Genomic DNA, 12,780 nt, shown 5'->3' with positions numbered 1-12,780 from the left:
TGCAATTCGTCTATGGAAACGTCGCTTTGGTCACAAACTCGCAGCCAAGGCACAGTCCAGAAGCATGGCTAAGCGAAAGAAGCTTTTGAGCATTGACCACGGGTGCCGCTACAACGGCACAATACGCGCTTAGAGAAGAGTCTCGAGAACAGCCACCACCTGATCACCAACGTCCTTCGATCCATGCTTACCGCCCAAATCAGCAGTCCTCAACTCGAGACCATCAATATCCTTTGCATCCAACACCTTCCTAACTGCAGCCTCGACCTTATCAGCGATCTCACCCTGGTTGAGCGAGTACCGGAGCAGCATAGCAGCTGACAAAATGGTTCCGACAGGGTTAGCAATACCCTTACCCGCAATATCAGGTGCAGAACCGTGAATGGGCTCATACAGACCGTTGCACTTTCCGTTTCCATCTGGGAGTCCTGAAAGCGAGGCGGAGGGGAGCAAGCCAAGTGCACCAGGAATAACAGAAGATTCATCGGAGAGAATGTCACCGAACATGTTCTCCGTCAACACAATACCATTCAGCTTGCGTGGGTTAGAAACCATCACCATCGACGCAGAGTCGACGAGCGAGTGGTCTACGGTGATACCCTTATCAGCGAACTCGGTGTCGACTGTGTCTTGGACAACCTTACGCCAAAGACGGGAGGTGGCGAGAACGTTGGCTTTGTCGATGGAGTGGAGAGGTGCAGGTGGATTGGATTGGAGAGCGAGGTAAGAGGCGAGTTTGGTGATTCGTTGAACGTCGAATTTGTTGTAAACCATTGTGTCGTATGCTGCGCCATCGGATGAGGGGTCGTCGAGGTTGGCTTCTTGACGATCACCGAAGTAGAGACCTTTGACTAGCTCGCGGACGACGATGAAGGAAACTCCCTTTGCGACTTCAGGCTTGAGGGGGGAGTGAGAGAGGAGGGATTCGGAAGGGAAGAGGCAGGGACGGATATTGGCGTAGAGGTCGAGCTCTTTGCGAAGAGCAAGAAGCCCTTGTTCTGGTCGCACTTTGCCGACTCCCCATTTGGGACCACCGACGGAGCCTAGAACAAGTTAACACAGCAATAAGGCAAGAAGGAGTCAGTATATGGAGTAGCAGAGTGGCTGGGAGCAAACTAGGGGGGAGTAGGAGCTTACCCATGAGAATAGCGTCGGCATTCTTGCAAGCTTCGAGGGTGTCATCGGGCAGAGGCTTGCCAGCCGAGTCGATGGCAGCACCACCAAAGTCGTACGACTTGAGGTTGATCGAGAAGAAATTGCTCTTCTCCGAAACGAGGTTGAGCACCCGAGTGGCCTGCTCGACAACCTCGGGACCGATACCGTCACCGGGGAGAACGACGACGTTGTATGTCTGCTTGCTCATGTTGATGTTACGGAAAGGAATGGATGAAGTGGTGGTTGCGAGAAGAAAAGAAGAGACGACACGTCTGTGCTACTGTTGATGTGGGGTCAGTTGGTCAGTCTGTGTGGAGCTTCCGCTTGAGAAGAAGTGGGACCGTCCGTGAGTCAGAGACAGAAGAGAGCAAGAAGAAGCGCAGTGTTCTGGTTGGCTCGGCCCTTTCGCAGGTCTGTCCGAAATCTAATCACAATAATAATATCAAAAAAACACTTTTCTGCAGACCTCTTTATCTGTGCGGTCCCACTTGTGATTGCAGAGAGGAAGTGAAGGGTCCACTCTATAGATGTCACATTTCTTCCACTCGTGCGTGAACTGCTGTTCTTAAAATCGGGCACGATCCTGTTAGAAGATTTAACTCTTATCGACACTTATCGGGAGATATCAGTCTAGGTACGGTGTTCAAGTTTTTGAGCTAAAACACTATACTATATTGACATTGGGGAAGAACGTAGCGGTAGCCTCGAGCTCTCCGCTCATTATCCATATACAGTTGTGGTACTTGGCTGAATGTGGGAGCATTCCACCTAATGACGAAGTATGTCAACGAGCGGGACCAGTAGTCCTCGATCTCCTTCATATCGGCCCGCCCGATCTCCGATCAGATCGACAGTCCCCGATTCGTCATCAGATCGTGTCCCGGATCGTTACTTTCAGCAGATCCATCTCGATAATCGTTGGCGCTTCAAGTGGAGCAACGCTGGGGGAAGTTGAGATCTGCGTCGGTCAATTTGCTATTCCAACCCTTCAGCCTTCTCTCCAACCTTTCCGCAACCCTTGATTCCGCAGAACTCAGCACCATCGGACTTTAAGCTTCAGCTTTGACGTTAGCATCTCTTACTACCTGACCTTCGAACAAGCCTCCCTAGCAGACGAACAAGTCGGAGGCCCCTCAACACAATGTCCAGCTCGGCAAAGAAGGAGACTGTCCTCCGCCGATTCCGCGAACTCACCAATGCAACTCCACAAGACGCACATCGTATCCTCAAAGCACACGGCTACCGCATAGAATCAGCCACTAACGCTTTTTTCAACGACGAACAAGCTCAGATCAATGCTTCCGCCTCCTCCTCCACCCATGATAAGAAGACCGAGAGAGAAGTCAAGGAACGACTCAATGCCCTTTTCGATCGATTCCGGGACAGCGGGAATGCAGCAGACTCTGATGACGAGAATGAAGAGAGCGGACCAGCAGCACCAGAAGACTCAGACACAATGAGCATCGCTGGAGCGCTCAAGATGTGTGAGGCGCTCGAGGTATCTCCCGAAGATGTTGTCTTCCTGCCGCTTTCCTACTATCTCAAATCGCCCTCTATCGGTACATTTACCCGCAACGACTACATCAATGGGTGGAAGATGCTCGATCTTTCCGACACCATCAATAAGCAACAAAAGACACTCGAAAAGCTCCGACAAGAGCTGTTCGAAAACAAACCACTTCGTCTCGAACGTATGGCCGAAGAAAAGTCCAACCCTGCTACTGCGTCTTCAGCGAACAAGGGTCTCTACGAGAAAGTATACGAGTACACATACGGGTTCGCGAGGAAAGAAGGACAGAAGAGTCTGGCACTAGAAAACGCACTAGCATTCTGGGACTTGATCTTGCCTGCATCACCAACCTTCCAGCGAGAGGGCGGGTCAGGAACGTTCACACAACAACACTTGGATCAATGGAAGAAGTTCCTAAGCGAGCAGACGGGCGGTAGAGCAGTGAGCAAAGATACTTGGGTTCAGTTCCTGGACTTTACCAAGGAGATTAACCAGGATTTCAGTAATCATGACTTTGATGGTAAGCTACACCACCCTTAATTAGCTGATGAAGGCTGAATTGACAAAGATGTACTGACACTCTGCTATGTTCTTTTGCTACAGCTGCTTGGCCATCGGTGATTGACGACTTTGTTATGTGGGCAAAAGAGAACTTGCCTTCTGATGGCATGGACACGAGCTAAAGCGTCACCCACGTGTTTCAATAACACTCAGCAATTCAATAGTCAACGCACAGCTTTAGTTTGGCTTGAATGCGGAGCACCCTGAGGCGATCTATATGCTCTACATTGCAGACTGACTCAAGTCCCGGAACCGTGATCTGATACGATACGCCTGGCTGATTGTGACTTGCGATTGTTGCACTGTTACAAATGATGTCTGTCTACTGAGTACAAGCGGCTCCTTACATATCACCTCTGCGAACAAAGGGAACGCCCATTCCCGACAGCAATGCCCTCGCCTTTTCGGTCGCCTTCCTTCCCCTTTGGTTTGTGATGCAGTCAATCTGGAAACCAAGTGGTCTGTTGGGGTACTGATCCAGATTGATCTCGATCTGAGGGAACAATGGGATAGCTTCAGGGTGCATACCCAAGCTCACCACGCCCGACATCGCAGCTGGACTCGCCGGAGGCTGAGATGCAGGAGGCAACGGGAATCCATTGAAACTCCTCAATCTTGGCAGGACAAAGGTTGTCAATACCTCCAAAAACTCATGTGCGACAGGACCAGGTAGAATAGCCTTCACACCAACAGGCATACCTGGGCGAAGCTTGAATGATGCAACACCAGACTTGGCACGGATGATCTCGATATGACCCCTGTTCGGGCTGCCTGAAGATGAGGGTGAGGGTGCGGCGAGTAGGGAAGGGTCCGAGAGACTGCCTTCGACGGAAAGACCAGTGATGGCACGGATCTGAGCGATGAGTGGCACCAAAGCGTGCTTGTTGGCGATGGCGTCCTTGGAGAAGCAGGTTAGGATGATTTTGTCGAGTTTAGGGATTTCGTTGATCGTGTTGGTGGGAGAGAGAGGTTTGGTGAGGGGTTGGAGGCGACGGTTACCTCGTGCAGGACGTTGGGGTCGGTTGGTGGTGTATGGATCGGTTGTGTCCCATGATCTTTGACGATCTTCAATGTCTTCTGAGGAAGCGGGGTTAGTAGGGTTGGTTGGGGAGGCGGAGGAGGAGGGTGGAAGTGCAGGGTCAAGGTTGACTGCTGGGTCAAAGGTCATGTAGAGAAGATCGGTGGAGAGGGTATTGCGGTAGTGCTCTTGGTATCGGTTGAGTTGGGTAGGACCAATGACGACGGGATGAGGACGCAGTGTGGTACGTGCCGATCTGGCTGCTGTCGACAGAGCGCGGGATGAGGATGCAAACGAGGAGGAAGAGGAAGCCGAGGCGGATGCCCGAGCGGCGGTCTGAATAGAGCGAGATGCTTGACGCAGCATGTTGACCGTGGTCACTGTTGTTGAGGTATTCATAGTGGCCAATCTAGGGCGTCTTTGAGAACGCTAACGAGTTGTGTAGGAGGTGATGATGAACTGAGATGATGCTGTTGACGACGTTCTGTCAATTCTTCATGTCTCGTCGGAACAGAAAAAGAAGAAAAGGTAGCTCTTTTCTCGCTTTCCCGATTTCCTGACCAAAGAAAGCTCGCACGAGTGGCCTTTGCAGTAAGCATTTCTTCTCAATTTTCCATCTTCACGAAGCGCGTAATCTCACACGCACGAAAGAAGCGACCTCCATCTCTTGATGTCGAGGAGCTTGGTCCACACTCAACACCAACATCATCTCGACTCCTTGCAGCTACCAGCAACACTCTCAACCCAATATTTCGTCTTCCTCACAACCTACTTCTCAAGGACGCCCAGACAGTCCTGGTGCTTCGAAACTAATCGACCAAAGCAGGCAATCAAGCAAAGAACGACAGCACCGCAACTCGAGGAATAGAATTGACAATGGCAGAAGTCGAACAAACATCTTCAGCAGCAGCGGCATCAGGGCCAGCACCAGTAGGATCCGTCACCGAACCCTTCGATCTTATTAGACTATCGATCTCAGAACGTGTCTATGTCAAGTTGCGAGGCGATCGAGAGTTAAGAGGTACCCTCCACGTAAGTAATATGCAAAGAACCGACGATCCAGCGGCCCTCCTGTCTGGCTCTGACAGTGCACAAGTGCCTTTGCTGACATGACTACTTTATCGTCTTCTACAAACGATTTGATATATGGATATGCTGTAGGCATACGACGGACACATGAACCTGATTCTTGGTGATGTTGAGGAGACCATCTACGTTGTTGACATTAATGAGGAGACTGGGAAAGAGACTGTCCGAGTAAGTACAACCACAGACAGTGGCACGCTATGGTAACCATCACATTCCAGGCAAGCTGTGCAACTTGATCTTGCCATGAAGATGTGGACACAATCGCATGACGATTGGCGTATCCGACTTCCTAAGTTCAATCGGCTGACATAATTTGCTCCTCTCAAACTTTCCTCCGTAACCCTCGCAATAACAGGTTGTAAAGCGACAAAGCGAGATGCTCTTCGTTCGAGGTGACAGTGTCATTCTTGTTTCGCCTCCATCCAGCACCTAACCTAATGCACAATACCCAACAACGCACCAACCCACACATCTCCACAGATCTTCAATAGCAGGTTCTTGCTGATCACATGTATTACTATCAATCAACAGGCCGCCTCCTCTTCGCCTGGTCAATAGCGTGTCTCGTAACGAGAATCATGGATCGCAGACCTTGCCATAGTAGCACCTGCATAGCTCTATAGACCGTATGCTGTCAGACGATCGCTTACAGGTAGTTCGTGTCTGCATCTCAATCTTGCAAGAGATCGCCGGACCCCGCCTCCCATTTCCACTCCCAGAAGCACTTTTTCGAAAATTTCACAGCCACATCAAACACAAAGCACAGCAAGATAGGGGTTTGAAACCGTAGATTTGACAAATGTCGTAAGGAAGTCAAATGTATGCCTAAGTGTACAAAGTTGGAATGCGAGGAGTGTTAAAGGCGCCCCGCCGCGCTACATCAAATCCAGGTATATAGATAAAGGTGACCGAAACCGTGACCAATGCAATAAGAGAGAAAAATAGCCGGAGCTGTGTTAAGTGCGGCCCCGCGCGCTAGTACAAGTTGTGAAAAGAAACGATGCAGAATGGATATAGAGGGGCTGTGTTAAGTGCGGCCCTACGCGCAGTGATGCATTAGTACAGTTGTGTGTGTGAGAGACGGGAATGCGAATCGATGCAGATGCAAGAAACGAGAAGAGAGAGAGAGAGAGAGAGAGAGAGAGAGAGAGAGAGAGAGCAGTTGAGATGCTAGTCAGAGGCGCAAGGAGGGGAAGGGATGAAAGCAAGAGAAAGAGATCCCAATGCGGGTATATTGTGTTGGTGTTCGTGATGGAGCCGCCAACCGACCCTTCTCAATCTACGCCTTGACCAGCAACTCATTGTGTGAGATGCTTGAAACCAAGAGTAATTTACTCGAGGTTGCTGGGGTAGATGTGGGTGTCAGGGTCGATGGTGGTCTCCTTGATGGTGCGGGCCGAAACAAATCGGTAGAAGATGGAGATGGAACCGGCCTTGTCGTTGGTACCCGAAGCACGAGCACCACCGAAGGGCTGCTGACCAACGACGGCACCAGTGCACTTGTCGTTGAAGTACATCATACCGGAAGCGTTGCGGAGCAAGTTGCTCGCACGGATAAGAGCGTATCGGTCAGCGGAGAAGATGGAACCGGTAAGAGCGTACTCGGTAGTGGTGTCGATGAGCTCGCAAGTCTGCTCGAACTCGTCGTCGGGGTAAACGTAGACGGTGATGACGGGGCCGAAGATCTCGTTGACCATGGTGACCGACTTGGGGTCCTTGGTCTCGATCACGGTGGGCTGAACGTACCAACCCTTCGAATCGTCACCCTGACCACCGCAGAGGACCTGACCGCCCTCCTTCTTGGCAGCCTCGATAAGACCCATGATCTTCTCGAACGAGTGCTTGGCAATGACGGGGCCCATGAAGTGCTTGAACTGCTCAACAGGGCCAACCGAGATGGAAGCGATCTGGTCGAGCAACTTCTGCTTGAACTCACCCTCCCACATCGACTTGGGCACATAGAGTCGCGAGAGAGCAGAGCACTTCTGACCTTGGTACTCGAAAGCGGCACGTATGGACTGGGTGACGGCAGCGCCGACGTTGGCGGACTTGTGGACCATGTGGAAGTTCTTACCACCGGTCTCACCGACGATGCGGGGGTAGCCTCGGTACTTGTCGAGGTTGTTACCGATCTGCTTCCAGAGGTGACGGAAGACGTGGGTGGAACCAGTGAAGTGGAGACCAGCAAACTCGCGGTGGTTGATGGCGGCACCAACGATCTCCTCAGCAGGACCAGGAAGGAACTGGATGACACCAGCGGGAAGACCAGCCTCCATGAGGATCTCGTAAGCGACGTAGTTGGAGTAGATGGACATGGGCGAGGGCTTCCAGACAACAACGTTACCAGTCATGGCAGGGGCACAGATAAGGTTACCAGCAGCAATGGCAAGGAAGTTGAAGGGGGAGACGGCAAGCACGAAGCCCTCGAGAGGACGGTACTCGGTTCGGTTCCAGGTGTTGGGAGAGCACTCAGGGGGCTGGGAAGAGTAGAGCTCCTGGATGTACTTGGCGCTGAAACGGTAGAAATCGCAAAGCTCGGCAGCAGCGTCAATCTCGGCCTGCCAGACATTCTTACCCTGACCAAGCATGGTAGCGGCGAGCACCTTGTAGCGGTACTTGCTGGCAATGAGGTCGGCTGCCTTGAGGAAGATAGCAGCACGGTCGTTCCAGGGCATGTTCTCCCAAGCGGCCTTGGCCTTGAGGGAGCCCTCGATAGCCTTCTGGACAAGCGACTGGTCAGCCTGGTGATAGTTGCAGAGGATGTGAGAGTGGTTGGAAGGGTTGGGCTGCTTGCCGACCTTGCCAGTCTTGATCTTTTCGCCATTGATGACGACGGGAACCTCAAAGGGACCAGCGGCGATCATCTGGTCGACAGCTTTCTGGAGCTTGACGCGGTCATCGCTCTTGGGTTCGTAGTTGCGCATAGGCTCATTCTTAATGGGTGGCAACGAGAAGAGGCCGAATTGCGGCGCCTGAGGTAGGGAAGCCATTTTGATATGTGTACGTGGGGATGGGAAGATAGGAAGGAGATGGGTCTCTTACGATGAAGCTGAATGAAGCAGCAAAGGAGACGAGAGATAACAAGGAACCGGAACAAAAGCGCAGGCGAAACAAGCAAGGAGTTGGTTGGTGAGAAGGAAGAAGGGAGACGTTTCTCGGACGTGGATAAGGGAGGCCAATATATGGAGGTCCAGAGCGGGAACGAATGAGAAAAGAGAACTAAACTAGCAAGTGGGCTCGAGTTGAGTAAGTGAGTGTTGGCTTTCCAAAACAAAGGCAAAGCAAGGTCACCAGGTCACCATACCCGAGAAATCAAACCAAAAACTCAACCAAGTGAACCCAAGCGCGGCTCAACTCTCAATCAATATTATTGTTGAGCACAACACGAGTCAGAAGAAGGAAGCGAAATTTTCCTCTACAATATCTCTGCGTCTGAGTGTCTTTGCTGTTCAGATTTCCGCGGGTGGGGCACAATTTCCACTCATTTTCTTCGTTTCATCCGAAATCTGGAGATTGAGAATTCAGCGGGACTCTTCCTTGGCCTCGCTGCCTTGGCTCTTTTTCGCGGTTGCACTGTATCTCTTATCACTTGCAACTCTGACAATGAACCCATTGCCATTGTTCTTCGCGAGCAGGAGCGAATGATTGTAAAAAGCCGGTCAAGTTGCCAGAGTCACCATTCTGCCTTCAAAATTGATTTGCCGAAGGAAGTGATCCAATATGATGATATATGCTGACATAAGCCTGTACGGAGAGCCTATTCGGAGATCTGGCAGAACCGATCTGACCAGAGATCGGGTACAACACAGTCCCGCTCGTTGTCAAGCTTGATCATTAAGTAGGCTACTCTCACATTCGGCATGTGCCACCCAGATGTATATATATCAAGCCGAGAGCACGAGGCTCTCACCATGTTCCTTTAGTCAATTGAGTATATATGTTTCTGTCCTAAACAGCAGTGACATCGTGCTCCGACTCTCACCGATCGTTGATCATCGGGACCCGTTCTCGTCACTGTTTCCTAGGGCCTTCCAGTACGTTAGAAGGGAAGCTTGGAATTAAGACGTGAAGGGGGGGCTATATATACCTTACATGTCTGGCTGTGTCCTAGCTGTGTTCTGCTGAGCGCCCGAGGGGCGCTCCTAAATACAAAGGGGAGCAATAGTGATCAAAGGGAGGCGATGGTGATCAAAGGGTGATAACGAACAAAAGGTAGTGAGGATTCGTGCGAGAGAAATAAAAGGGTCCGTAAGGGGGCTTCCGATACGTGCTCAGACAGGCCGTCTGGAACATCACTTTTTATCAGATTTTCCCTTCCGTGCGTCATGGCGGGAAATCAAAGCGCCATTTCCATAGTCAGGCTTTCTGCCTTTCATGTCATTCTCTATAGAGATTGAGGTCAAGCTGATCGTTGAAAGTGTGTTCGCATTGCCAGAAATCTACAAAGTGTCCCTCAGCAGCTGGCTAGGCTATCGACGCGAACGACCAAAGAACATGCTCTGCGTTCGGTATTGACGGACAATCTTCTCCGAGTCCGTCTTTGGTCCTCTCTCAAATTGACCATCTGCGCGGGTGCCTCTGCCAAAAAAGGAAGAGAATCTCTTACGTCCAGCGTCCTGGCGATTTGCCGTGTTGCGAGGTCTCGCATAGTCATCATGCCCGACTTGTGATCCCGGTGGTAGCATATCTGGTGCTGGGTAAGGAGCTGGTGGACCAGACTGTACCTGCATCCTGGAAGTGACACAGCGAGCTACGAGCTCACTTTCGACTTCCTCTTCGCCACCATCTTCATCGGTAGTGTCCGAAAGCACTGACTCGGTGTCTCTCGCAAACCCGGGACGAGGCATTGCCAGCATCACCTCTTCTCTATCCCGTGTCTCTTGCCTTTGTTGCTCCAACACTCTGCGAAGAGGGTCTGACGAGGGCTCGAATGCTGCCGACACCTTCTGATGGCCGCCTCGGGCACCGAAAACGGCCATCAAACTGATCAAAGCCAGGTTGATGTCAAAGATGCCAGCCGGTACAGTAGCTGCTTCGTACTTGAACGTCCCGATCCGTTTATCTGCATCCGGGATGTAGCCCATACCACTGCCAACAGGATCCGAACGTGTGGAAGAGCGAGGCAATGCCTTCCTGAATTCGGCGACTTTGACATCGCTGTCTTCACGATACAGCGCCAACGCTTGCTTGTTCATCCTCCACACGTATCGCGAGCCATCCTTTACCATGATGTGCCAGTCATGCTTGAATAGTCGATGCCCAGCATGCATGGTAGCAAGGATCCCTGATCCTCGCCTGAAATCGTAACTGTTCTTCATTCCTTCCTGGCGCACCTGCCAACCCTGCTTGTCAAGCACCTTGCTCGCGCGGCGTGCTTGCTTGACCGACTCTGCCGCATTGAAAGCTGCAGCATCAAAGCCGATGGCATCCATGAGTACTGCCTTCCAGCCGACCATCTGGCGTGGGATGCGTACTGCCATAGCTGAAGAGCTTGACGATCCACGTTTCCATACCAGATAGCCCGGCAGGCGGTCATCCTCGTAGAGGTCCAGCAACTCGCCATATCCATTCCATTCTTCATCTGCCAGCTCCATCAGCCCAGGGACAAGCGGTGGAGCGGGCTGGCTAGTGGTGCTGGCATTGGTGTTTGGATCAAATTCAGCCGGAGCTGGGGATGAATGCGACAGTGTTGATAGGGGTCGTCTTGGGGAGCCATGTGCTTCCAATGATACGTGCGTGGGAACACAGTCAGATAAATCAGTCGCTGGATGAACTGGGCTGCTAATGAGTTCACTCGGAGGCTGCGGGCTTGAAGATAGGCCAGTAATTTCATCCCTCATCTCAAAGCTGCGTCTGAGAGGGTGATCTGCAGGGTAGTAGTCAGCATCACAGAGGGAGACGCGGCCACCGGCGGGTGCATCCGCGTGGCCAGCACTTGATGATGAGCCTTGAGGAGCACCAAGATTTGCTGTACCTCCATCTGGGATCGAGTGGCTGAGAACGGAAGCAGGCGTCAGATCAGATGATGTTGCTGGTGGTTCGAACACCTGCCCGATCGATGCTTGCACAGAAGACCTCGGAAGTCGTATTGTCGCCTTTCGTTGGAAAGCTGCGAGGTAGTCTTCATGATCAGCAGGACTCGTTCCTGCATTGATGCCAGTCGTGCCGGCATTTGATGATGCCAATACTGAGCTGCTCCTCGCTCTCCCTTCTGCCTGTTGGATCCATGGGAAGAAGTTACTGAACTCTGATGCGCCTGAGATGATCACGGGGTCAAGGCTGACTTGCGGCGGTGTGCTAGGTGTCTCTCTTCCTAGACTTTCAGCTGAGTTGGATCCGCTCGTGTTCGCTTGGTTCCCGAAGCTTGTCTGACCGTTGTCGAATCGCACATGCGGCTGTCCTTCCAACATCATGTCCGGGCTCCTTGAAATCTCTCCGCTTTCGTGAAACCGTCGATCGGGATAGATGTGAATGTATGCGCTCGAGTAGATAGTCGCAAATGCGATATTGCGTGCTAGAAGTTTTTAGTATTTGATGGTGAGACGAAAAGCTCTTGATAAGGATAGAAGCGAGGATGCAGACCTCGAAGAAGATAGATGAAGGGCCTGGCAAGCTTGGGCGCAGATCGAACGAGGCGGTACTGTGGCTCAAGCTGTGCACAACAGTACCTGTGACTGACGCAGACGAAACAATGGCCAACCTTGCAAGGTGGGGCGGTGCAGCCTACTTCATCACTTCGAGGATGACGCTGGCATCCAGCTTGTACATAGTCGCCGGCGTTGGCATCTTGCTGAAGAGAGTCTTTGGCCGAATCAGCTGCACGTTTGGACCTCCTCCATGCATACAACGTTGCCTCGCAACTGCGACGGACGAGCATGTAACCATCTTCACAACATGCTCAGAACAAGCGGAGCTCGAAACCATGTCGTAATGGTTTAGCTGTTAACCCACGCCAAGGCACACGAAACGGTTCGGATACGCTTGATTTCAGCTCGGCAGGGTCGGCATATTTTTGGCAGAACTTCCATCTCTCTGCGTCATAGACCAACCACACTCTAATTCGCCGGCGTCGCAGCGTGTTGGGTGTTGAGCTCCTCTGCAGCAGCATGGACAGCAGCGAGCTGTTGGGAGGTGCAAAGCCTCGTGTCAAGAAAAAGAGTATCTTTGGAGGCGAGAAATATGCACACCGCAACCATGCAACGGCACAGCCTGACGATGGCTTGGATACAGCCTCTTGCCAGCGCAGAGAATTATTGACCAACCCCACAAAGCATCCGAAGACACACAAAGTGTCTGAAGCTTGCATCTGCCGGCAGGAAGCGAGCTTTTGACAGAGACTTAACTCTGCACGCCCTGACCTTGATGTCCGTGTCGCTGGTGTCCATGTGGCATGGAGGCTTCTGACTGCGCACCAAAGTCTCACAGGAATGGCTCTGTTCTGTCTGTC

The 12,780-nt window shown here is 51.9% G+C and overlaps 6 protein-coding genes across 6 annotated transcripts; 2 read left to right on the top strand and 4 right to left on the bottom strand.

Moving 5' to 3' along the window:
* Nucleotides 1-129: 129 nt before the first annotated feature.
* UHO2_01824 (putative LEU2 - beta-isopropyl-malate dehydrogenase) lies at nt 130-1,363 on the bottom strand (the record flags this gene model as incomplete). Its single annotated transcript, XM_041559261.1, has 2 exons — nt 130-1,043; nt 1,138-1,363. 2 exons carry the CDS (start codon nt 1,361-1,363, stop codon nt 130-132), a joined length of 1,140 nt encoding a protein of 379 aa, XP_041415195.1.
* A 933-nt stretch (nt 1,364-2,296) lies between these two features.
* Nucleotides 2,297-3,348, top strand: UHO2_01823 (uncharacterized protein; the record flags this gene model as incomplete). The annotated part of the gene is made up of 2 exons (XM_041559260.1): nt 2,297-3,185; nt 3,269-3,348. The coding sequence occupies 2 exons, from the start codon at nt 2,297-2,299 to the stop codon at nt 3,346-3,348; spliced, it is 969 nt and encodes a 322-aa protein (XP_041415194.1).
* A 221-nt stretch (nt 3,349-3,569) lies between these two features.
* Nucleotides 3,570-4,643, bottom strand: UHO2_01822 (uncharacterized protein; the record flags this gene model as incomplete). Its single annotated transcript, XM_041559259.1, has 1 exon — nt 3,570-4,643. One exon carries the CDS (start codon nt 4,641-4,643, stop codon nt 3,570-3,572), a length of 1,074 nt encoding a protein of 357 aa, XP_041415193.1.
* A 477-nt stretch (nt 4,644-5,120) lies between these two features.
* On the top strand, nt 5,121-5,766 carry UHO2_01821 (putative LSM3 - U6 snRNA-associated Sm-like protein; the record flags this gene model as incomplete). The annotated part of the gene is made up of 3 exons (XM_041559258.1): nt 5,121-5,276; nt 5,406-5,501; nt 5,689-5,766. 3 exons carry the CDS (start codon nt 5,121-5,123, stop codon nt 5,764-5,766), a joined length of 330 nt encoding a protein of 109 aa, XP_041415192.1.
* Nucleotides 5,767-6,664: 898 nt separating this feature from the next.
* Nucleotides 6,665-8,323, bottom strand: UHO2_01820 (putative delta-1-pyrroline-5-carboxylate dehydrogenase; the record flags this gene model as incomplete). The annotated part of the gene is made up of 1 exon (XM_041559257.1): nt 6,665-8,323. The coding sequence occupies one exon, from the start codon at nt 8,321-8,323 to the stop codon at nt 6,665-6,667; it is 1,659 nt and encodes a 552-aa protein (XP_041415191.1).
* A 1,479-nt stretch (nt 8,324-9,802) lies between these two features.
* On the bottom strand, nt 9,803-11,746 carry UHO2_01819 (uncharacterized protein; the record flags this gene model as incomplete). The annotated part of the gene is made up of 1 exon (XM_041559256.1): nt 9,803-11,746. One exon carries the CDS (start codon nt 11,744-11,746, stop codon nt 9,803-9,805), a length of 1,944 nt encoding a protein of 647 aa, XP_041415190.1.
* Nucleotides 11,747-12,780: the final 1,034 nt, after the last annotated feature.

This window comes from Ustilago hordei (assembly GCF_900519145.1).
Source record: "Ustilago hordei strain Uho2 genome assembly, contig: UHO2_contig_03, whole genome shotgun sequence".
Lineage (NCBI taxonomy): Eukaryota > Fungi > Basidiomycota > Ustilaginomycetes > Ustilaginales > Ustilaginaceae > Ustilago > Ustilago hordei.
The sequence above is the reverse complement of the archived record's forward strand: the minus strand, read 5'-3'. Positions and strand labels throughout refer to the sequence as shown.